General features: G+C 39.7%; 1 protein-coding gene across 1 annotated transcript; it reads left to right on the forward strand.

Annotated features, from left to right (window-relative positions):
- Positions 1–19,350: 19,350 nt before the first annotated feature.
- On the forward strand, positions 19,351–19,590 carry LOC114106166 (ubiquitin-like). The gene has a single exon (XM_027952999.2). It carries the CDS (start codon positions 19,351–19,353, stop codon positions 19,582–19,584), a length of 234 nt encoding a protein of 77 aa, XP_027808800.2. The 3' UTR covers positions 19,585–19,590.
- Positions 19,591–22,973: the final 3,383 nt, after the last annotated feature.

Genomic DNA, 22,973 nt, shown 5'->3' on the forward strand with positions numbered 1-22,973 from the left:
GTTTAAAATGAAATGGAGTAAAGAACCCACTAACTATAGTAAAACCATAAAAGTAGAAACATTTACATACGAAATGTATAAGGACTATACAAAGAAAAATGATAAAACTATACAGGAGAACATTTAAAATGTGAACATTAAACGGAGGGCAGGGCTCAGTGAGAGTGGGTGCTTAGCATGCGCAGGATCCTGGGTTCAATCTCTAGCTGTTTTAGTCAGTATTCTCGTTGCTGTGACTACAAAACTTGACAAGAACAAATAGAGAAGGAAAAGTTGATTTGGGGCTCACAGCACAGTTTCAGGGGTCTCAGTCCATAGACAACTCATGGCTTCAGGTGACGCAGAACATCATGGTGAAAGAGTGTGGTGGAGGGAAGTAGCTCACATGATGATCAAGAAGCAGAGACTCCACTCATCAGATCCCAAAGGCACGTCCCAGCACTCTCCTTTTTCAGTCACATCCCACCTGCCTTTAGTTACCACTCAGTTAATCCCCATTAGGGGATTAATTCACTGATTGGGTGAAGACTCTCATCACCCAATCATTTCACCTCTAAGCCTTCTTGCATAATCTCACGCATGAGCTTTTTTGGGGACACCTGATATTTAGATCATAATACCAATCGTTGAGGAAAAAAATATGTGAACATATTCAAAGACCCATGATGTTTCTGAAAATAAAACTAAAATTATCAATTCTCACCACATTAATTTATAAGTTTAATGCAAGTCTAATCAGATTGCCAATTAAAATTATCAAATTAACAAAGTAATTTAAACATTTGTCCTGAACTGAGTCTATGTAAGAAAATTACAAAATTAAGAATAATGAGGAAAGAGATTATGAGCAATTAAACATGCCAGAGACTTCCATTTCTGGGAGGAGAAGTTAATGAGAACTAAATATCTCTGATCAACAATCTCCCTGAGGGCAACTAGAAGAACTGCACAAAATATAAGGATCTTGTCAGCACAGAAGAGCTGACAAGAGAATGAAGAATTACTGGGCCAGGGCCAGTCAAGGTGGTGCATACCTGTAATTTGAGCCACTTGGGAGGCTGAGCCAGGAGGATCCCAAGTTCAAGGTCAGCCTGAGCAACAGCAAAACCTTGTGTTAGAATAAAAAAAAAAAAAAAAAGGAGTGATGATGCTCTTCAGTAGTAGGGGGGAACAATATTGACCTATTATCCAGGGAAGTACAGAGACCCAGAATGTGAGCCCAGGATGGTATTTGCCCACTCCATAGGGATGCTGAGGGACTGGGAGGCTGACCTTCGCTCAGTGACTAAGCACCACTGGTTCAAGCTCTTTTTTTAAAAAAAAAAAAAAGCAAGAAGAAATATTCTAAGGCCCTTAGCTTTGCCTAGAAAGAACTAAAAATACCAATTCACATTAGACTTTGAAAATCCAAAAAGGCACATTATTCTTATTAGGGTAATTATCTAGGCATCTAGAATACACACACACACACACACACACACACACAGGATAATTGAAAGTATACAATTTCCAAGCTAATGGTGGGGGGGTGGAATAATGAAAAATTTTGTCCATCTAAAAAAGAATAAGAAAACAAAGGAACACAGAACAGGCTGGAGAAAGAATGCACTTAATAAGAAGGTATATTTAAACCCCAAAGTACCACTAATTAATTAAACGTAAGTGGACAGAAATGGTATAATTAAAGACAAAGATTGTCAGACTGTACGTATGAGTATTTTCTTCTGATGCTATGTCATTAGGTTTGGCTAGATGGACTCATTCACAGACATACACATCCTCAGCTTTCTGTGTTTATAACAGAAAGAGACCCAAACATGTAAAGTAAAAGGATGAAAAAAAGCCCAAAATTGGTTCTGTGAAAATACTTAAGATAATTGGTAAATCCCTAGTAACGATGATTTTTTAAGAGAGAAGGCATGGATTTCTAATGTCACAAGTGAAAAAGGGAACCGGGAGCATCTGGCACACAGGAGGTCTTGCTCAGAGCATGGGGTGCCTGTTCTGGACGGTGTGGAGGAGTTACAGTGATCAGCAGTGATAAGGTCTAGAGAATGACCCCTGAGGTCCAGGGCTGAGGTCCAGGAGATGTAGCAAGGGGAGTTCAAGGCTCTGTGAGGCTTGGGTATTGAAGTGATCTTCACTGTTTGCATCTAAATCACCAGGAATAAATCCCAGAGTGGTGTTAAAGAGACTGACAGTGAGACGGGAGGTAAAACAGTGGAGACCAGAGGGGAGTGACCCTGGTGCCAGTCGATGGTGGCACCTAGAAGTCATTGTAGATGGTGGATGTGAGATGAAAGCTGGTGCGTTTAGGGAGGATGGAGGGGGAATGATCTGGAAACATCAACGAGGAGTAAACAGGATGCTTTCAGGTTCTGTGGCACCAGGATGGAGAGGTGGGAAAGGGAGCAGGCTGCGCCATGTTTGTTTGGAGCCAGAAGCCCTGGAGAACCAAGGAAAGAGGTAGAGGACATAGGGAATTTTCCTAGTGTCCAAGGGCTGAACGTAAAGGTTTCAGGGGTGGAGGAGAATGGGGGGAGTGTGATGAGGTCTGGGACAAGGAGGATGGACAGGAGAGGTGACGGGCATCTGGGGGCTCTGCAGAGTAGCGAATGTGATGAGTTCCCATAGACGTCAGTGCAGAGGCCGCCAGTGGTTGGGTTGGTGGTTTATCAAGCAGCTAAATCATCTCGCCCCTTTCGTTTTTCTCATGTGCTTTGCAGCCTGTGCTTTGTTTTGTTTGTGTTTCTTTGTCTTGTTGTAAGGATTGTGTGTGAAGCTTTGCCTTGTTATTTCTTCCTGAGCTCACTCCCCTGTGGCAGTTGTGCTATAACCTGCAACAGGGCTCCCTGGACCCACTGGCTCAACACCAGGTCTGCTGGTGGCTCCTAGTCTCCATTCAACACAGAGAGGACAAACAGGTCACACCAGAGCATTCCCCTGGGTTCTATCCTTGCTATCTGCTGCTGTTAGCTGGAGCCCAGGCAGTGGCTTCAGCAATTTCAGACTCCCTTCAATGTTTGAGAAACCCCATCTCTGCCTGGGTTCCAGCAAACTTGTCTCCCTGTTCTCCTAGCCACAAGGAGCAAATGCTGCAGACAGGCTGGGAAATGCCTCCTTAGGATGCGGTAGCCTGAAATACATGTTGGGTGAAGCAAGGATTTAAAGTCAAATTAGAACCTCATTTTTTCTTAATAATCATAGAACTTGGGAAAGTCTTTCTTTTTAATATTTTTTTTAGTTGTAGTTGGACACAATACCTTTATTTTATTTATTTATTTATTTTTAATGTGGTGCTGAAGATTGAACCCAGCACCTTGCATGAGTAAGGCAAACACTCTACTGCTGAGCCACAACCCTAGTCTCTGGAGAAAGTCTTTAGAAGATGTTTTTTAAAAATCAAAAGATATAAGCTAGGATTGTAGGTCAGTGGTAGAGTTCAGTGTTTAGCAAGCATAAGGTGCTGGGTTCAATCCCCACCAGTGCAAAAAAAGAAAAAAGTGGATATATACTTTAAATATATTAAGAATATAAAAATGTTACTATCAAGGAAAGGCATATTAAAGCTATACTGAAATATAATTTTCACTTGCCCATCTCACAAGGTCAGCTTGGCATCTCTGTTTTACATGAGGCTGACTTATCACCAAAGCAGAGGAGTTAAAGAAATGCTTGACATTTTTTATTTTTTTGGTGTTTCATGTTCCCATGCATTTAAATATTACTGTTTCTTCTGCACAGGATGCTCTTTGACCTGTTGTCATTATAGCTTTACATCTAACCCTAACTCATCCTTCAAAACTCAGCTCAGGCTGAGCACAGTGGTACATGCCTGTAATTCCAGTGACTTGGGGGGTTGAAGCAGGAGGATCACAAGTTTAATGCCAACTTGGGCAACTTAGCAAGATTGCATCTCAAAAAAAAAATTAAAAGGGGCAGGGATATAGCTCAGTTGTAGAGCACCCCTGGGTTTGTCCCCAATACCATAAAAAAAAAAAATCAGCTTAGCTCACCTCCCCCAGGAAACTTCCTTGTTCACTTCTACCACCCTAGTCTCACTAATCTGTATCTTCTTGGTTTCTGTGTAATCTCTTTTTTATATCATTTTCTTGTCTTGTTGATTTCAATCGTTGACTTACTTGTTCTATTTCCCAGCCACTCTGGGAGAACACCGAGTCTAATTTGATTCTGTGTTCCCCAGGCCTAACTCACTGGAAGCACTCAAAGATTCTTTGTTGGACAGATGAATGAAGAACTTGTTACTTTCCTCTGAGAATACACTTGGTTGGTTTAGTGATGCTAGGGTATGTGTCAAGCACATTCCACTGGGAGGCGGTGTTGCGCAGTAAAAAAAAAAAAATTGGCTTTGCAAGCCTGAAAGCCAAGACTACCACACCAGTCCTCCACCTTCTACCTGCCTGCTCCTGCGCCACGCACAGTCTCCTTAAAAACGGGAGGACTGGGAAGAAGATATTTCTAAAAGGAGTTTTGTGAGGCTCAAAGACAATTTATGTAGTTTTAGGTGAAGTACCCATAATAATAGTGGGTGTGTTTATCTTAAGATGGTTCTAAATTACTTGCTTATATAATAACAAGCAGAACTGCAGATCAAGCGCATTTCAAACAAGTGCCCTTCATAATCCTGCTGCAAATGTTTCTCACTCTTAAACTGACAGTCTAGTTCTCACTTCCCTCCCGGGGCCCAGGATTGGCTGCCTGAGAGGCCCAGGGTTGGCTGCCTGAGGTTTGAAGATTCTAGGAGTTCCGACGGATTGGGTATTCCACTGGGGCCTGGGCAAGTCAAGGGCTTGAGGAACTATCATTGCCAGGCCCTGATTCAGCTGCATGTGCATTAAATAGATTTTTGTGCACTGGCCTGGGAAACAAGCCACCATCTATAATTCTGTTTCTATGGGGAAAGGCTTTCTGTGTTCCAAACAACCAACTTACTAATGAACTCCTGGAACACAACCTATTTGTCGATGGGGACCGGCTGACTGGGTTTACATGGCTGAGCCAGCCGCCCAAGTGACTGCACAGTGTTGATCTAATTATAATGAGTTCTCTACGGTGACTAATCTAGCTGTGGTCGCCACAATTGAAGTGGAATTTTGAAAAATTGGAGAGAGTTATGCAAAGAACCACAAAGATGATTAAAGGACCGTAGGAAAATCTAGTCTGGTCTCTATAGTTTTAAGAGGATTGTAGAAACTACCATTTAATAATCACTCTAAAATGAAAAAAAAAAAAAAAAAGCATTTGATTCTGTATCATGTCAATTGCATTTACCATTTGCTAATTTACTAGGAATTTGTAGAGAAGGAATGGATGTTTGTTGAGCACCTATTCCAGGCTATCAGACACTTTGCAGACACTTTCCATACAATGTGTAAATCTATCCTCATAGCAACCTTTCCATATAGACATAATTATCTCTCTCTTACAGATAAAGAAAGTAAGATTAATTAATTTGTCAAAGATCTTAAAACTAGCCGGGCATCTTGGCACACACCTGTAATCCCAGCGGCTCAGGAGACTGAGGCAGGAGGATCGCCAGTTCAAAGCCAGCCTCAGCCATTTAGTGAGACCATAAGCAATTCAGTAAGACCCTGCTTCTAAATAAAATATGTAAAAGGGCTGGGGATGGGGCTCAGTGGTTAAGCACCCTTGGGTTTAATCCCCAGTACCAAAAAAAAAGAAAAAGAAAATCTTAAAACTAACAACATGGACCATAGATTCAAATTCAGACTAGATTAATGCCAAAGTCCCTCAATGCCAAGTTCCCTCCTTCTGAAACATAAACCTGATAACATCCTTTCACCCCAGAAAATAGTTCCATGGTCCTAGTATATTCTGGGATGAAATCCAAGAGCTTATTAACATGACTGATATGATCCCAAGAGTTCTGGCCTCCTGCATGCCAGCGTTCTTTCCTACTGTCACCCACTTCCATTCTGCCCCAGTACTACATTCAGGTATCTTTCCATTTCTCAATTCCTCTGTGTACTTCCAGCCCCGAGCCTTCACGCGCACGCACGCAGCTCCCCTGCCTTGTTCTCCCACCTCTTCTATTGGCTGATTCTCTTGTATTCATCCTATGCATCTCAGCTTGGGCATGCTTTCCAAGTACTAGCTAATCAGCCCTTCTCCACGGCCTCATAGCATGTCATATTTCCCATATAATAGCATTTATCATGAGGAATTGTAACTACACATTGATCTAGCTGTAGATACACACATCAACACACACACACACACACACATGCCTCACTTAATAAATATTTGTTAAACGTTGAATGATCATATCACACATTATTTTTACAAACTATAGTTAAGACTGACATTTTCAAAACTATTACCTTTCTTTCCTTTTTTTTTTTTTTAAGAGGAGTTGAGATTTTCCTGATTATCATCACATGGCTCTTAACTGGTTTTAGGATGTACTTCCTTGGGAAGAAGGAAAGGACGTAGCTTCTGGTAGCCTGCTGGAAGGTGTGCAGGACACATTAGTTTAGCAGGCCCACAGAGAGGGTCCCAAACTGGGCATCATCCATCTACCCAGGTCATAGCAGAAGAGACTGAGGACCTTCCATCCCTTAGCATCAGAAGGGACCAGGGAAATCCATTACATTCAAAAGAACACTTCTTTTTTTTTTTTGTAAACTTCAGAGAGAAATCTCCTATCCTATCTGGTGTCGAACAACCCTAGGGGGCAGGAAATTCTTCCATCTGTTTAACTTTAATAAGCCCATTCTTTTTTGTGTCCTTGGCAACAGAGAAAAAACAGCCATCATTCTCCACACAGTGGCTCTTCTGAAGTTTAAGTCCAATGCTGACGTTTCTTAAGTCATCCCTGACTTAAGTGTCTGCTCTCTAAGCTTTAGCGTATTTATAATCCCAGCTCCTTTAGCCCTTGTTTGCTGATCACTGAATGACTATTTCGCTTTCCGCTCTGAACTTGCTCCACATTCTCTCAATTCTCATTGAACTATGGAGCCTGGAGCAACCCCAGCTCCCTGCTGCAGAGCACTCTGGTCAGTGCAGAGAGCAATGTGACAATTACCTCATGATACAGACATGCTTTTTATTTGCCACAGTTCTCTGCTTGCATTTTTTTTCAATCAACGGAACTGCAGGGTTGTGACAATTCCTCCCGGTCAACTGGCTATCAACTAAAGCTATACTTTCAATTTTCCAGCCAACTGCCTTTGAGTGCTTGGCACCATGCCTTTGAACATGTTCGCTTTTCAACTCCAAGTGCATGACCATGAATTTTTCTACTAAAACTTTCTACTGAACTCTACTGAGTCCTGTCCTGTTATCCCAGTGGACCAGCATTGCTTTCTATGACTCCAGGCCTCCAAGGCCATCCCCTTTCGCAACACCGCACAGGTTATGTTCTTAGCTGCCAGCCTCCTGTGCATTTTTCTTATTGACCTGTGCATTATTCAGATGAAGTTAAATTATGCTGCAGTAAATGAATCATCCTCAAGTCTCAGTGGCTTAAAGCAACAGTTTAGGGGTTTGTTGCTGAGTTGTGTTCACACTACACTTCCCACCTGGTCAGCAGAAGGGCTCTGCTGGTCATGCTTGCTCCATGGCCCAGGCTGGCAGAAGTTCTACTATGAGCATCATCATCTCAAGACACAGCTTCAGGTTTTCTGGGGCAGGGAAAGAAAGCATGAAGATTGGAGAGGTTTCACATATTTATTCCACATTGCTATGCTAACATTTCATTGGTCAAAGTAAGTCACTACTGTCATTAAAGTGATTAATTCCAAGAGGTCTGTGTGCTTGAAAGAGAGAGTATTCACTGGTATTCACTGGGTAGGATCTCTCACAACCAGTGAGGTTCAAATTTCCCTAAACACAATGATCTTATCTTTCATTTCTGCATCACCCCCAAATTCTTGAAGATGTCTTGAAGATGCCTCCATCTATTTTTCTCCCACACAGCATCTCTTACAAAAAATACAGGCACTTTTCTATTCCATGGTCCAGATTATATATGAAGACATTAGACCAAAGACTAGATTCTGCAAAAAAAGCTGCTAGGCAGGATGATAAAGGCCGAGCCAGGGAAAATACATTTTCGCTCTACTGATGAGACAGAACTGTTGGGAAACCAGGGTCAACAACTTGCGAGACACGTCTCTCTCAATCCATCACCTCCACCACTCAGCCAGAATTTACTAGAATAACTGATGGCCTGTTGCAAACACAAGGGGGAAGTGAAGACCTTCCTTGGTGGCTTTAAAATCTAAATTAGGCAAATGGAATTAGGGGAGGAGCTTAGGGGTGGAGTATGTATGAGGCCCTGGGTTCAATCCCAAGCACATAAATAAATAAATAAACAAACAAATAAATATAACTTAACTAAGACAAATCTGGTGGAGAAGTAAGGGTTCAAGAGAAGAAAGAAATGTCTTAGGAGCCTGAGCCTCACTCATCTCCTCAGTAACCTTGGAAAAATCATTCCACCGTGCTGGAACTCAGGTGCCATCTGTGGTGGAACAGTGTGGGTCTTCATCTGTGGTTCTCAATTCTAGTTGCACTCTTAGGTATAATGCAAAATTTTAAATCACTGAGTCATAGCTAACAAGATAACTGCCAATGATGTCCTTCAATATGGAGTATCCCACAACTCTGTCCTGGACCTTCTCCTCTCAGACTTCTCTATCATGGATTTAAACCTGAGGAGCACAAAACTTATCATTTCATTCACTCTTAACCTACTCTATTAATAACCCAATTTCCAATCAAGGAAATCGAAATCAAGGAAGCCAGAGAAAACTGAATTATTTTTTATTCATTCTAATCAGTTATACATGGCAGTAGAAAGTTTTTGGAGTCATTGTACACAAATGGAGCAGAATTTTTCACTTCTCTGGTTGTACAAGAAGTAGAGCCACACCATTTATACATTTAAAGCCTCTCCTCTCTCCACCCACTTAGTCTCTGAGTCCTGATCATCCCTGCCTTTATGCCCAGAGTCTCTCCAGGCTCAGGCCTTCATCTGTTGCCTGCACTCGTGTTAGTCTCTCTCTCTCTCTTCCCTGATTTGAATCTCATTGATTGCTTCTCCCACCCCATCTATAATCCTTAGATCCAGAGTCCTTTGCTAACAAAAAAAAAAATCTTTAATAATTTTCCTTTGTCTCTAGTTTAAAATCCAAATTTCCTTGTGTGTCAATCAAGGTTCTTTTCAATGTTGTCCCAGCATTTCCGGCCATCAGCAGTGGCTTCCCTGCTCACAGTATACCCTGTGACCATTCTCAGCCTCTAGTTGCCCCTCAGCTTCTTCCACTGTTTGCAAGTGTTGTTCCCTGGGATAGAAACATTGTTCCTACGCCTACTTTCTCAGTGTGACCCGCCATGGCTACCATCTCCTCCCCAGAACTGACAAACGACTTCCTCTATGCTTCAACTGTACTCCGCTCGCACTTCCATTGCTGAATTTATTTCACTGGTTTTAATTGCTTCTCTGAATGTCTGTCCCCACAGCTAGAAAGGCAGCTGCTTGTGGTCCTCGGGACAAAACACAAATAGGTGAAGAACACATGAATGAATGAAGAAAGGAATGAATAAATAACTCAGTCAACTCTAAACATCTTCTGAGTCTATGAATGCTTTGGTAAAGAATATGAAGTATGATATTAAATTCCAAGATGAAATGAATACCTGGGTCCTAACTGGTAGCAAGGTGAGAGTCACAGAGGTCTGAGCAGGAGAATGAGTCAGGGAAAGGGCAGTTGGGTTGGGGAAAGGGATGATTGACAGAAACCATGGGGGTGCAGCCCAGAAAAAAAGAATGTCGCCCCCAACTCTGTGCAGTGCAATCCTCAGCACCAGACATTTCAGAGGACAACGCCACAGAGTGCCATGGCTAGAAAACAAGAATCCATTTGATGACGCTGAACCATGTACAGCCAGAGGAATGAGAAGTGGTGCTCTATTTGTGTGCTATATGTCAAAATGCATTCTACTGTAAGATTAATTATTTAATTAATCAAAATAAATTTAAATTAAAAAAAGAGAATGGAAAAAAATTTTGCCACTATAATATGAAAAATTTTAAAAAAGAAAAAAGAAAAGAATCCACTCGATGGAAAATCACCAAACAGCATGATTTCACAGAAGCTCTGCCTGAGTTCTTTTTAAAATTATTCTTCTTATTAATTAAATTTATTTTAACTAATATATAAAAACATGAAAATTGCCTGAGTTCCGAAAGCAAATTATTTTCACTTCCAGCTGCTTTTCTCCCAATCTTCTGCTCAAGTGCTGACATGCTCAAAGTCTGAAAAAGCTAAAACTATCCTTAAAAAAAACCCTAAAATCTGAAGAAGTTCCAAAGTGAAGAAAACTTCACGTAGGAGCGTCCCTGGAGGAAAGCTCCATTGACAGGCTCCTTCATACTTCTGCAACGACCAAGACTCAAATATGCGTCCTCTGTGGCCAAGGCCATGATCGCCGTGAAAAACGTCTCTCTTTGACTGCATTTCTTATTTAAACAAACCTCACAGAAATGTTTGGCGCCAGATTCTTAGAACAGTTGTACAATGATTTTTTTTTCTTGAATGTTTATGCTGCCCAGCCCGTAGAATTTAACTTAACAAAGAACATTTAGTGTAAGGTAGCAATGTGCATGAATAGTTTTTTTGTGTGCTTACTAAAAACCGGGAGTCTGAAGAACAAATCGAAAACCCATTAGGAATAATTCTGCCTTCCCCCATGATGGACAGAAATCATTCAGGGAAAAGGGAGGAAGTTATAAAAGACCACATTCTAAGGGGCCAAAGGAGTCAAATGTCTCAAAGAACTGTTAAATGAAAATTAAACCAGTCAACAGTTCAGCCATAGAAATAAGTCACTACAACTGCTTTCTGTGTTTTTCTGTGTCTTCTGTCTGTGACACGTACACACACACACACACACACACACACACACTGTGCAAATGGAATTTAATCAGTCAGAACTTCATCAAAGAACTTCTTTAAGCTTGACACAAACTTTCCAGTAGTTACTGGTATGAAATTCTTAGGTGGTAAGGAGCAAGAATGTTAAGAATATGCTGTGCCATCTAAAAATTTTTTTTTAAAAAAGGAGGAAGGGGAGAACATTCTATGCCATGTTATGAAAGTAGGTTTCATTTTAAAAGGCAGCAGGTAAGATTTAATGTGTGCCGTTTCATGGTTTTAGGCAAGCCCTCCTTTTGGACACACACACACAAAAGAGATGAAGGAATTCTTTTCTTTCACCTGAATTATCTCTATACCCATCGCAGTGCATATCCTTAGCAATGAAAAAGGAAAACAAAATTCAAATAACGAGATCTTGGGAATCTTTTTGCAAATCAGCTTTTAAAAGGAACTGAGTTGGGGGCTGGGGATGTGGCTCAAGCGGTAGCGTGCTCACCTGGCATGCGTGCGGCCCGGTTCGATCCTCAGCACCACATACAAACAAAGATGTGTACGCCGAAAACTAAAAAATAAATATTAAGATTCTCTCTCTCTCTCTCTCTCTCTCTCTCTAATAATAATAATAATAATAATAATAATAATAATAATAATAATTAAAAAAAAGGAACTGAGTTGGGTCATCAGGGGTAAAAGAAAAAGAAAGAAAAGAAAAAGCATCCTGAGACCTCAACATTTTTCATTCTTTTTAAAAAATAAGCTGGACTTTGGATAGGGATGGGGGTCTTGTTCCAGGAATGTCTCCTCCATAATTGGAACAGTGAAATATGTGGGTTCAACAGTAGTCGATGTTTGTGCTTTCCCCTCACATTACTATGAACTTGAATTTTTTTCAAGATTGTGTATTATGCTAAAATACAGACTCTTTGGAAAAGGTTGATCATCACTTTGTGAACTTTGACTAGGCCAATGAGAGCAGAATAGCATCTGACTTGTCTGAAGGTTGTCATTCTAAGAGATGCTCACATGTTACCAACCTATGGCTTTTCCGTGACAGAGCTGTCTTTTGTCATCCTCCACCAGATGGCTTTTAAGCCAACTGTAAACATTTTACAACAGAAATGTATTTTTTACAGTTCTGGAAGCTGCAAAGCCCAAGACCGAGGTGAGGTAGATTTCATTCTGAAGCCATTTTTATTGGCTTATAGGCAGCCACCGACACTGTGTGCTCACTTGACCTCTCCTTTGTGCACCTCCCACAAGGAGAGATAGGGAGACTCTCTGTTGTGTTTCTTCCTCCTTTTATTGGGACACTAATCCTATTGGATCTGAGCCCCATTCTAAGTCACATTGAGGGATGGAATTTTTTTTTCTTTCTTATTTTTCTTTTTTTAAAGAACTTAACCTTTATTTATTAAATTTATTATTTACTTTTTATGTGGTGCTGAGGATCGAACTCAGTGCCTCACCTGTGCTAGGCAAGCGCACTACCACTGAGCCCCAACTCCAGCCCAGGGGGGTTGGAATTTCAACATATGAATTCTAAAGGGACACAATTCAATCCATAGCACCCACCTTGTGTCCTTCCTCCTACTTAGCTGACTATTTACCTTGGACTCTAGGGACTAAGTGACAGTAATAGTAGATGTGGCAGGAAAAGGACTGGGAAAATTATGCCCAGGAAAGAAAGGCATTTAGAGATCAGAAATGGAAAACTGAAGTGAGTGATATCACCATCCACTCAATTTTGCAGGCTGAAAGGCCAAGAGCAATTGTGTGTGTGTGTTGGGGCGGGGGGGGGGGTTGCTGAGAATCAAATCCAGTGTATTGTACATGCCAGGCAGACACTCTACCACTGAGCCACATCCCAGCCCCTAAGAGCAGTTTTTGACTCTTCTTGTATCCATCAGTTATTGCTGCGTAACAAACCATTTCAGATTTCAATATTTAAAATAATATTCATTTTCTTATCACTCATGTATCTAGAAGTTAGTTGAATTTTGGCTCATACAGGTTGGGCTCAATTAGGTAAATGTGTCTTAGGTTTCAGCAGCCTACCTATCTCTGCTTCTTGCTGGAGGTCTGTAGGATAGATCTACTCCATATGTCTCTCATACTTCTCAGACTAACAGGCCAGTCTGGGGGTGTTCCATTCAGGATAATGGCTGAACCTCAAAAGCACAAGTAGAAACATACAAGGTCTCTTAAATCCTAGACCTGGGATGGCAGGCTGACACCATTGTTTATGCTATTGGCTCAACGTGTACCAAGAGAGAGACCACGCTGGTGTGGCTGCTGGGAAGGGTGGAAGGTTAGATATAACACGTTTTCTTTACTTCCCAGGGCAACACAGTACATAGGTCTATCAATTTTAACCCCAAAATCTCCTGAGTAATTCAGCTTTTTTCCCCCTCTTCGTCACCATCCATGTTCAAGTTATCAGAGCTGAAATAGCCTCCTACCTTGGCCTTTACCTATCCCATCTTGGACCTAACCCCAAAGGGACCCTGGAAACTCAGACCTACTGGTGTCACTTCGTATGGCTGCTCTTTGTGCTGAGGATAAAAACTGAAGTCTCTCAAGGCCTAGGGCCCTGATGTAACCTGATGGCTTTTAGCCCTTCCGTCTCATCTCATAACCCACGTCCTCTCACCCCCTGTGCCCAGCTCCAGTGGCTTTCTTTCAGTCCTTCATAACTGCTGGGCTTCCCACCACTTTGGGACCTTTCAGATTCTCTGCCTGGAAGGCTCTCTCTCCTCTACCCTCTCTCAGGTCTCACTCGCCCTACAGATTTTGACTTGAACATCTTTTTCTAAGAGAGGAACAACAACAGAGCACCTTATCCCATGATTTTTTATATCACTTTTGTCATGATGTATTTATTCGTATGACTATTCAGTCGACAAGCCAGTTCCTAACCCAGAGCAGCAGACTCCTTGAGAGAAGGAGCCAGTTTGTTCCTCACTGTATCTCAGGGCGGAGCATCGTGGCACATTTTGTTAAGTGAATGAAGGAAAAAACTATACCAATCATGAAGAATGTAAAATTATATTCCTTTTTCAGTCTCTTTCTCAAGAACCCCAAAACACATACACACTTTTTAATCAAGATTTATTTATTTATTTATTTAGGTGGTGCTGGGAATTGAACCCAGGACCTTGTGCATGCAAGGTAAGCACTCTACCACCTGAGCTATATCCCCAGCCTTTTATCAAGATTTAACAACACATTTTAAAGAAAAGTGCAACCTAGGACAAGTACAGTTTCAAAGAACAATGAAAAGTCTTTATCCAAAGACTCTTTCTATCCCTTCTTAGACTTAATCCTGGTTTCTAACAGAAGAAAATATTGCAAGACTCAAGGACCTTTTTCTGTATTTATGCTTGTGTCTACGACTGCTGAATAGAACTATTGTAGAGCACAGGTTTCTCTATGAAGAACATAACTGCAGGCTAAAAAATGACAGTATGTTCAAGCTTTTTATTGAAGCTCATCTTTACCATTTTCAATTCTAATCATAACTTTTATTAGCAATGTGGTAGATTTATGGTATTCACTGCCACAATTAGTGGTTTCTCTGTACCCATGAATCTTTGCAAGGTGACTTTGCAGTTCATCAAGAAATGGAGTCTGGCCAGGTTCAGTGGTGCACACCCATAATCCCAGTGACTTGGGAGGCTGAGGCAGGAGAATTGCAAGTTCAAACCCAGCTTCAGCAACTTAGAGAGACCCTAAGCAATTTAGTCAGACTCTGTCTCAACATAAAAAATAAGAAGGGCTAATGATGTGGCTCAGTGGTTAAGTACTCCTGTGTCTGATCCCCAGTACTGAGAGAGAGAAAGAGAAAGAGAGAGAGAGAGAGAGAGATAAAGTCTGTTTCCTCACCTCAGAATATAGTTTGGCCTTTTAATTTACTTTGACCAAGACATCGAGCCAGCTATAAAACTATGCCTCCAGAAGGCATCTATGCTTTTCTTCTCTTTCTTGGACCTGTGCTATGACACAAGAACACCCCAGGGTAGCCTGATGGAGGATAAGAGGTCATATGTAGCAATATCAAATTGTCCCAGTCGAGGTCATAGGTCAGTCAGCCTCTGGTGTATCTCCAGGCAAAGATCAGCCATGCATGAATGATATGATGGGCTAAATAAATTATTGTTCAAGTTGGGCATGGTTTGTTACATGGCAATAACTAACTGAGGCAATTTTTAAGGACATATTTTAAAAGAAATTGTGATTACTCCCACCCTCTTTGCTCCGGCCCCAGAACATTGTCATTTCAGATAGACAGATGTAGTTTTAAATCCTCTTCTCATTTATCAACCAGGTAACTTTAGGGAAGTTAATAGTTCTAAGGCTCAGATTCCTTATTTATAAAACAGAGTTGATAATATAGTGATAGAGAAGAAATCTAATTATCCCAGTATTTTATTGTCATCCTTGCTCCATGTTTTAGAGCTCCAATTTTTTAGTTAGGTATATGGCCAGCCACCTAAATGTGTTTATGTGACTAAGTTCTTTCCAATAAAGTCTAAGTGAACTACCATACAGTAGGAAACTTCCTTAAAAAAATGAATACATCTCTTTTTTGCTTTCTTTAAAAAAAAAAAAAAAACATTTATTTAAGAGATGAGCTGAACTTGAACTCCCTAGGCTTAAGTGATCCTCCTACCTCAGCCTCTTAAATAGCTAGAACTAAGATTTTCTTTATCTTATTCCTTTCTTTTCTTTTGACATCGCAGCTCGTGGTCAATTACAAGGGAAAAGGCTTGAGTCCCTAAGGACTTTGTGGAAGAGAACCAGCCCTAGGATGCCTACCTCTAGACTTTTATGGAAGATAATAAAATTCTCTCTTGTTAAGATGTCAGGTTTTTTTAGGTTTCTGTGGCTCACAATTGAACTGAATTCTAGTCTTGTGGTTTAGATATGAAATGTCTCCCCAAAGACTTATGCACTGAACACTGGGTCCCTAATATGCAATGTTCAGTCGGGGGGCTTTTGGGAAGTGATTGGATCAGGAGGGCTCTGACCTCATCACTGGATTAACCCATTGGTGGCTGAATGGACTACTGGGAGGTGGTGGGGTTGTGGGAGGTGCTGTCTAATTGAAGGAGTAGGTCTTTGGGACTATGACCGTGGGAACTCTATCTTGTCTCTGGCCCCTTCCCCCACCCCTCTCTGCTTCCTGGCTGCTTCCTGGCTGAGCAGCTTTCTGCTGCACCCTTCCATCAAAATATTGCCTCACCTCAGCCCCAAAGCAATGGAGGCAGCCAACCACAAACTGAAACCATAAGCCAAAATAAATCTTTCCACCCTTACGTTGTTTATGTCAGGGTTTTTTGTTGTTGTTGTTTGTTCTTTGTTTTTGCGAGGATTAGGGGTGTCATAGCATAACAAGCCAACTAATACACCTTGCTAATATAAATAGTGTCCTTGCTGGTTGGTTGTGAGCTAGGTGATAAGTGCCCAGTATTGTCTCAAGTACACAGTAAGTGTCAATAAATGGATGTTGTTATTTTTTTTATCATAGTAATAGTGGAATCAATACCAACATGGCTAATGTTGGAGCAAAGCTGGCGATATCGTTGAAGTCAGCTAAAGTTATATGGCTCTAGTCACAATATTTACATGATAGTATAGATCGGTGGCATGTGTCTGTTATAACTGTATCTTGGTTTCCTTCTCGACTCATCATTCACTAAACTAAAGGTTTTGTCTTAATGAAATTTAGGAATGAGATTTGCATGAGCTATGTCAGTGCAGGGCATACTTTGTTGCAAAATCTAACCCACTCATGTCATAAGCCCCTCAAAATATGGCAAAACATATAAAGGTTTTGAGCGTGTTCCATATAATTCTCATTTCCTCATAAACATTTCAAAGCTATATTAAGACAATGTAATCTTCACATACATTTGAAAATTCGTGTTATACACATTTAAGATGTTATGTTTACAAAGTTTGCTTGCTTAGTATGGTTTCTCAGAAAAATTATGTATCATCTTTAAAATACCAAAAAACTTTATTTTAAATATTAGAAGAAGAAATCAAGTTTAGAAAACTATTGCCGTTGTAGCCCTGCTATTAGCTCCGTTGTTATTCCCCACTGTGAAGATCATTATTTTGAGACTTGGAAAGTCAGCAAAAAGACATGCAGAATCTCTCCCAGTACTGAATCAATTTTTTAAAGACAAATTTCCCTCAGAAATATGGAGAAACACAGAGAAGTCATTCATAATGAGGTCCTCAAGCAAAATCCTTTTTAATTATTCTGACATTGGAAAAAGAGCTCACAGAGAAATTCTATTCATAGTGGATTCCATATAGCATTTGATACTTATGTGTCATGGCTAAAGTAACTAACTGGTTCCAATTTAACTGGAATGTGGCTTTTCCCATTAAGGTGCTTTTCAAAATCAGTTAATTGCAGAAGCCAATTATGAAGGATTTTCAATAAATCCTATGCTATGGAGGACAATAGAAAGATTTTTTTAAAAATGACAATTAAAGGAAATTTATAATAATACTGTAAGGAAATCTAAACTAATTCAACAGAAGTATCAAGAAAGGGTTTTGAGATATAGGTAGACTTGAGATGTTTTAAGGGAGAGAGAGCAGTCTTATACACAAAGACAGGAGAAGCATATCCTGAGGAAAAGTACAGGATATAGCCTGTGGACAAGTTGCCTATCAGTAGTGGCAGATGGGTTAGTGGTTGTAACTTGGGGACAGTAGGAGATACTATTATAAATGCACAGTATGGGATGTTGTATCTAATTCATCAGGTAATTGGTAATTGTTATGGTTTAGGTCTTTAATGTCCCCTGAGGAGCTCTTGCGTTTGGCAGTGCAGGAATGTTCAGAGGCAGAGTGATTAGATTTTGAGAGCCAGGACCTCATCATTGGATTGATCCACTTGATGGATAATTTGATGGGACTTCTGAGAGGCAACTGTAGGTAGCTGGAGTATGACTGGAGGAAGTAGGTAACTAGGGGCAAGGCTTACACTCTGTTTACGGCCTCTTCCTCTCTCTTCCTGTCTCTTTCTGGTGCTGCCCAGCTGTCACAAGCTGGACATCTTTCCTCTGCCATCCCTTCCGCCATGATGCTCCACTTCACCTTGGGCCCAGAGCAATGGAGTTGGCCAGTCATGGACTGAACCTTTGAAACTGTGAGCCCAAAATGAGCTTTTCCTCCTAGAAGTTATTCTTGTCAGGTATTTTGGTCACAGCAATGTAAAGCTGACTAACACAGAAATCCCTGAAGAATTCTGAACAGGCATATGAAAAAGTTGGTGCTGGCTTCACTGAGCAAATTCTACCAAATATTGCAGAATTGTTAATACCAATTTTTCATGAATGCTTCCCAAAATCAAAAGGCAAAGGAGCGCTTCAAACATTATGTGAGGCCAATATTACCCAGATACCAAAGCCAAGACAAAGACATCACAGGCCAAGAACAGTATAGAACAATATCCTTTATTAACAGGTACAAAATCTTCAATGGAGAATTAGCAAACCAAATCTAGCATCATATAAAAGAACTAAAGAATTATGTTTCATGATCAAGTGAGATTTATTCTAGGAATGCAAGTTTGGTTTAACATTTAAAAATCAAGTAATGTGACCACATGAATGAATAAAAATATGACCACATAATGATCTCAAAAAGATGAAGAAAAATCTTTTGAAAATTTCATGATTAAAAAAAAAACCACCAAACTAGGAAGAATGGAGAACTTGCTGAACATGATAAAGTCTGTGAAGAGAAATCCATGGCTAATGTTAGACTTAATGGTAAAAGATGATCTTCCTAAGATCATAAAAAAGAGGAAGAAGTCAGTTTTCACTGATTCTATTCCACATTGTGTGGAGGTTCTAGCCAGGGCAATTAGGCAAGAAAAACAAATAAAAGGCAACCCAATTGTAAAGGAAGAAGTAAAACTATCATTATTTGCAGATGACATAATCTTTTATACTGAAAATTCAAAGGAATACCCCTTACGCAACTACTGGAACTGATAAGTAAGTTTAACAAGATTGTAGGATAAAAGGTTAATATGCAAAAACAACTATAGTTCGGTACACTTTCAATGAACAATCTAAATATGGTATTAAGTAAGAAATTCCACTTGCAACAGCATTAAAAAGAATTAAATATTTAGGAATAAATTTAACAAGGAAAGTGAAAAACTTTTACTCTGAAAATTACAATTTTCTAAAAAAAAAGTTTAAAAAGATCTAGGAAATGGAAAGACATCCCATGTTCACAGAAAACTTAATATTGTTAAGATGATAAGGTTCAGTACCAAGTGGTTCTGTGGAGTGATGGTGTGTTGCTTTACAGCTGGATCTCGGTGACTGGTGGTTGGCGGCCTCTTGGCCTTTGATAACAGGTACTGGCCTGAAGAGTTTTGGACCTGGACAAAATGCACATCTTTGTGAAAACCCTGACTGGCAAGACCACCACCCTGGAGGTGGAGCCCAATGACATCATTGAGAATGTGAAGGCCAAGATCCAGGATACAGAAGGCATTCCCCCTGACCAGCAGAGACTCATATTTGCAGGGGAGCAGCTGGAAGATGGCCGCACTCTTTCTGACTACAACATCCAGAAAGAGTCCACCCTGCACCTGGTTCTTCGTCTGAGGGGTGGCTGTTAATTCTTCTGTCTGCGTTCATGGTGCACAGTGATAGTCGTATCCTGCACATAGCCATTTGCCCCAATATAAGTTTAGAAATTACCAGTTTCAGTAATAGCTGAACCTGTCCAAAATGTTAATAAAGTTTTGTTGCATGGTAGCGAAAAAAAAAAAAAGAGGATAATACTCACCAAATTAATCAATAGCTTAATAGGATTAATATTAATAGGATTAATCTTAATAGGATTCCAAATTAATTCTTTATGGAAACTAAAAGCTGACTCAAAAAATTCATATGAAAAGTCAAAAGACACAGAATAGCCAAACAATCTTGAACAATACTGGAGGATTCGCCTTTTCCAATTTTAAAATGTACTACAAAGCCATAAACAGTTGGGATGGTTTGGTGCTGGCACACAGATCAATGAAATAAAATTAAGAATCTAGAAATAAGCCCTCAAATTTATGTTTAGTTGCTTTTTGACAAGGATGCCAAAACAATTCAATAGAGTAAATAATATTTTAAACAAATGTTGCTGAGGCAATTGGATATCCACATGAAAAGAATAAAGTTGGACTTTACCTTATACCATAGGAAAAAAACTAACGTGAAATGAATCAAAGACTTAAATGTGCGAGCTGAAGCTATAAAAACACAGGAGGAAATCTTCCTGGTCTTGGATTTGACAATGGTTTCTTAAATGCGACAACAGAAGCACAAGCAATAAAAGAAAAAAATCATAGACAAATTGAACCTCTACAGAATTAGAGAATGTTGTGCTTCAAAGGCTACCATCAAAACAGTGAAAAGACAAAACATAGATGGGAAAAATATTTGCAAATCATATATCTGATAAGGGACTTGCATCAAGAATACGTAATATTCTACATAACTTTCCTATGTTCATATTGAATACACCACCAATGAAACTTCACATCATGTACAACCACAGGAATGGGATCCTAATTAGAATAAGTTACACTTCATGTATGTATAATATGGCAAAATACACTCTAATGTCATGTATATCTAAGAAGAACAACAAGAAAAAAAGAATATGGAATATTCTAAGCATCAGCAAAAAAAAAAAAAATTAAAAGTGGACCAAGGATCTGAATAGATAGATATATCTCCAAAGAAGGCACACATATGAGCAATAAGCAAAAGAAAAGATGTTCAACATCATTAGGCACATGGGAAATGCAAACCAGAAGCATAATAGCACTTCATACCCATTAGTTTGGCTATAATAAAAAAAGACAGATAATAGCAAGTGTTGACATGAATATGTAAAATTAGAATCCACAGGGGCTGGGCTTGTGATTCAGTGGTAGAGTGCTCACCTAGCATGTGTGAGGCACTGGGTTCAATCCTCAGCACCACATAAAAAAAAAAAAAAAACAAAATAAAGATATTGTGTCCATCTACAACTAAAAAATAAATTTAAAAAAGAATCCTCATACACAGCTGGTGGAATAATACGTGATGCAGCCATTTTGGAAAAGAGTGTGACAATTTCTCCGAAATTTAAATAGAGTTACTACATGCCCTAGCAACTTCACTTCTAGATATATACCAAAAAGAAATGGGAAAGAAGCATATAAAATTATAAATTAATGGTTACATCAGCAATATTCATAATAGCCAAAAGGTAGGGGGGAAAAACCACATCCATTGACTGAAGAATGGGTAAATGTGGTATAATTGTACAGTGGAATATTATTTAGCCATAAAAAGGAATGAGTACTACAGCTGGATGACCTTTGAAAACATTATGCTAATTGGAAAGAAGTCAGTCATGGAAGACCACAGAGTATATGATTCCCTTTAAATGAGATGTTCAGAATAGAGTTTTCTGTAGAAACAGAAAACATTTGGTGGTTGCTTAGAGCTGGGTAGGTGGATGGGAAGATTGGGAGGTAATAGTTAAAAGGTATGGGTTTCTTTGGGGGATGGGAAAATGTTCTAAAATTTATTGTGGTGATGATTGCATAACTCTACAAGCATAATAAAAACTATTAAATTGTTTTGTTTTTTTTTTTAATCAGTGCTATGTTTTAGAAAGACCCCTCTGTCTGGAGTGAAGAGAAACAGAAAGAACATGAATCAATTTAGAGGTTGTTACTCTTCTACTCTAGACTCTTAGAGAAGATATCTCACTCTAGTTCTTTTCTTCCTTCATTCTCCATGTCTATTCCTTCCATGTATGATCAAACATACTCAGTTATTAGACCTATACTTGATTAATTGATAAATATGCTATAGGATGAGACTTGGGAAGAAAGGATCATAGAAGGAAGCTCCCAACTCTGTAGTGGCCATTTTTATTATTTAAATAACTGTGAGTAAAAGTCCCATTTCTCAATTGTTACTGAGCGATCGATCACAAGTTTAAACTTAGGCTCTGGGCAAGACATATTACCTGGAGCCTCAGACTAAATAGTGAATGAGTGTCTGTTTTGTGCCTGGCACATAATAGGTCCTGGACCATTTTTTTATTGTTTTTATTGTAATTTGTTGTGTATGACAGCAGAATGCATTACAATTCATATTACACATAGAGAGCACAATTTTTCGTATCTCAGTTGGTTGTACACAGAGTCACACCATTCGTGTCTTCATACATGTACTTAGCGTAATGATACCCATCTCATTCCTACCCCCACACCCTTTCCTTGCCCCTCCATCCCCCTTGCTCTATCTAGAGTTTGTCTAATCCTTCCGTGCTCCCGCCCATCAACCCCATTATGAATCAGCCTCCTTATATCAGAGAAAACATTCGCATTTGTTTTTTGGGGATTAGCTAACTTTACTTAGCATTATCTTCTGTAACCACATCCATTTACCTGCAAATGCCATGATTTTATTCTCTTTTAATGCTGACTAGTATTCCATTGTGTATATATATATACCACAGTTTCTTTTTCCATTCATCTATTGAAGGGCATCTAGATTAGTTCCACAGTTTAGCTATTGTGAATTGGGCTGCTATAAACATTGATGTGGCTGTGTTCCTGTAGTATGCTGTTTTTAAGTCCTTTGGGTATAGACCAAGGAGAGGGATAGCTGGGTCAAATGGTGGTTCCATTTCCAGTTTTCCAAGGAATCTCCATACTGCTTTCCATATTGGTTGAGCCAATTTGCAGTCCCACCAGTAATGTATGAGTGTGTCTTTTCCCCCACATCCTCACCAACACTTATTGTTGTTTGTGTTCTTAACAGCTGCCATTCTGACTGCAGTGAGCTGAAATCCTAGAGTAGTTTTAATTTGCATTTCTATAATAGCTAGAGATTTTTTTCATATATTTGTTGATTGATTGTATATCATCTTCTGAGAAGTGTCTTTTTAATTCCTTGGCCCATTTATTGATTGGGTTATTCGGGTTTTGGTTTTTTTTTTGTGTGTGTG

Source organism: Marmota flaviventris, chromosome 15, assembly GCF_047511675.1.
Source record: "Marmota flaviventris isolate mMarFla1 chromosome 15, mMarFla1.hap1, whole genome shotgun sequence".
Lineage (NCBI taxonomy): Eukaryota > Metazoa > Chordata > Mammalia > Rodentia > Sciuridae > Marmota > Marmota flaviventris.

Coding starts and splice junctions, on each gene's coding strand:
- LOC114106166 (XM_027952999.2), top strand. CDS start 19,351: ATGCACATCTTTGTGAAAACCCTGACTGGCAAGACCACCACCCTGGAG.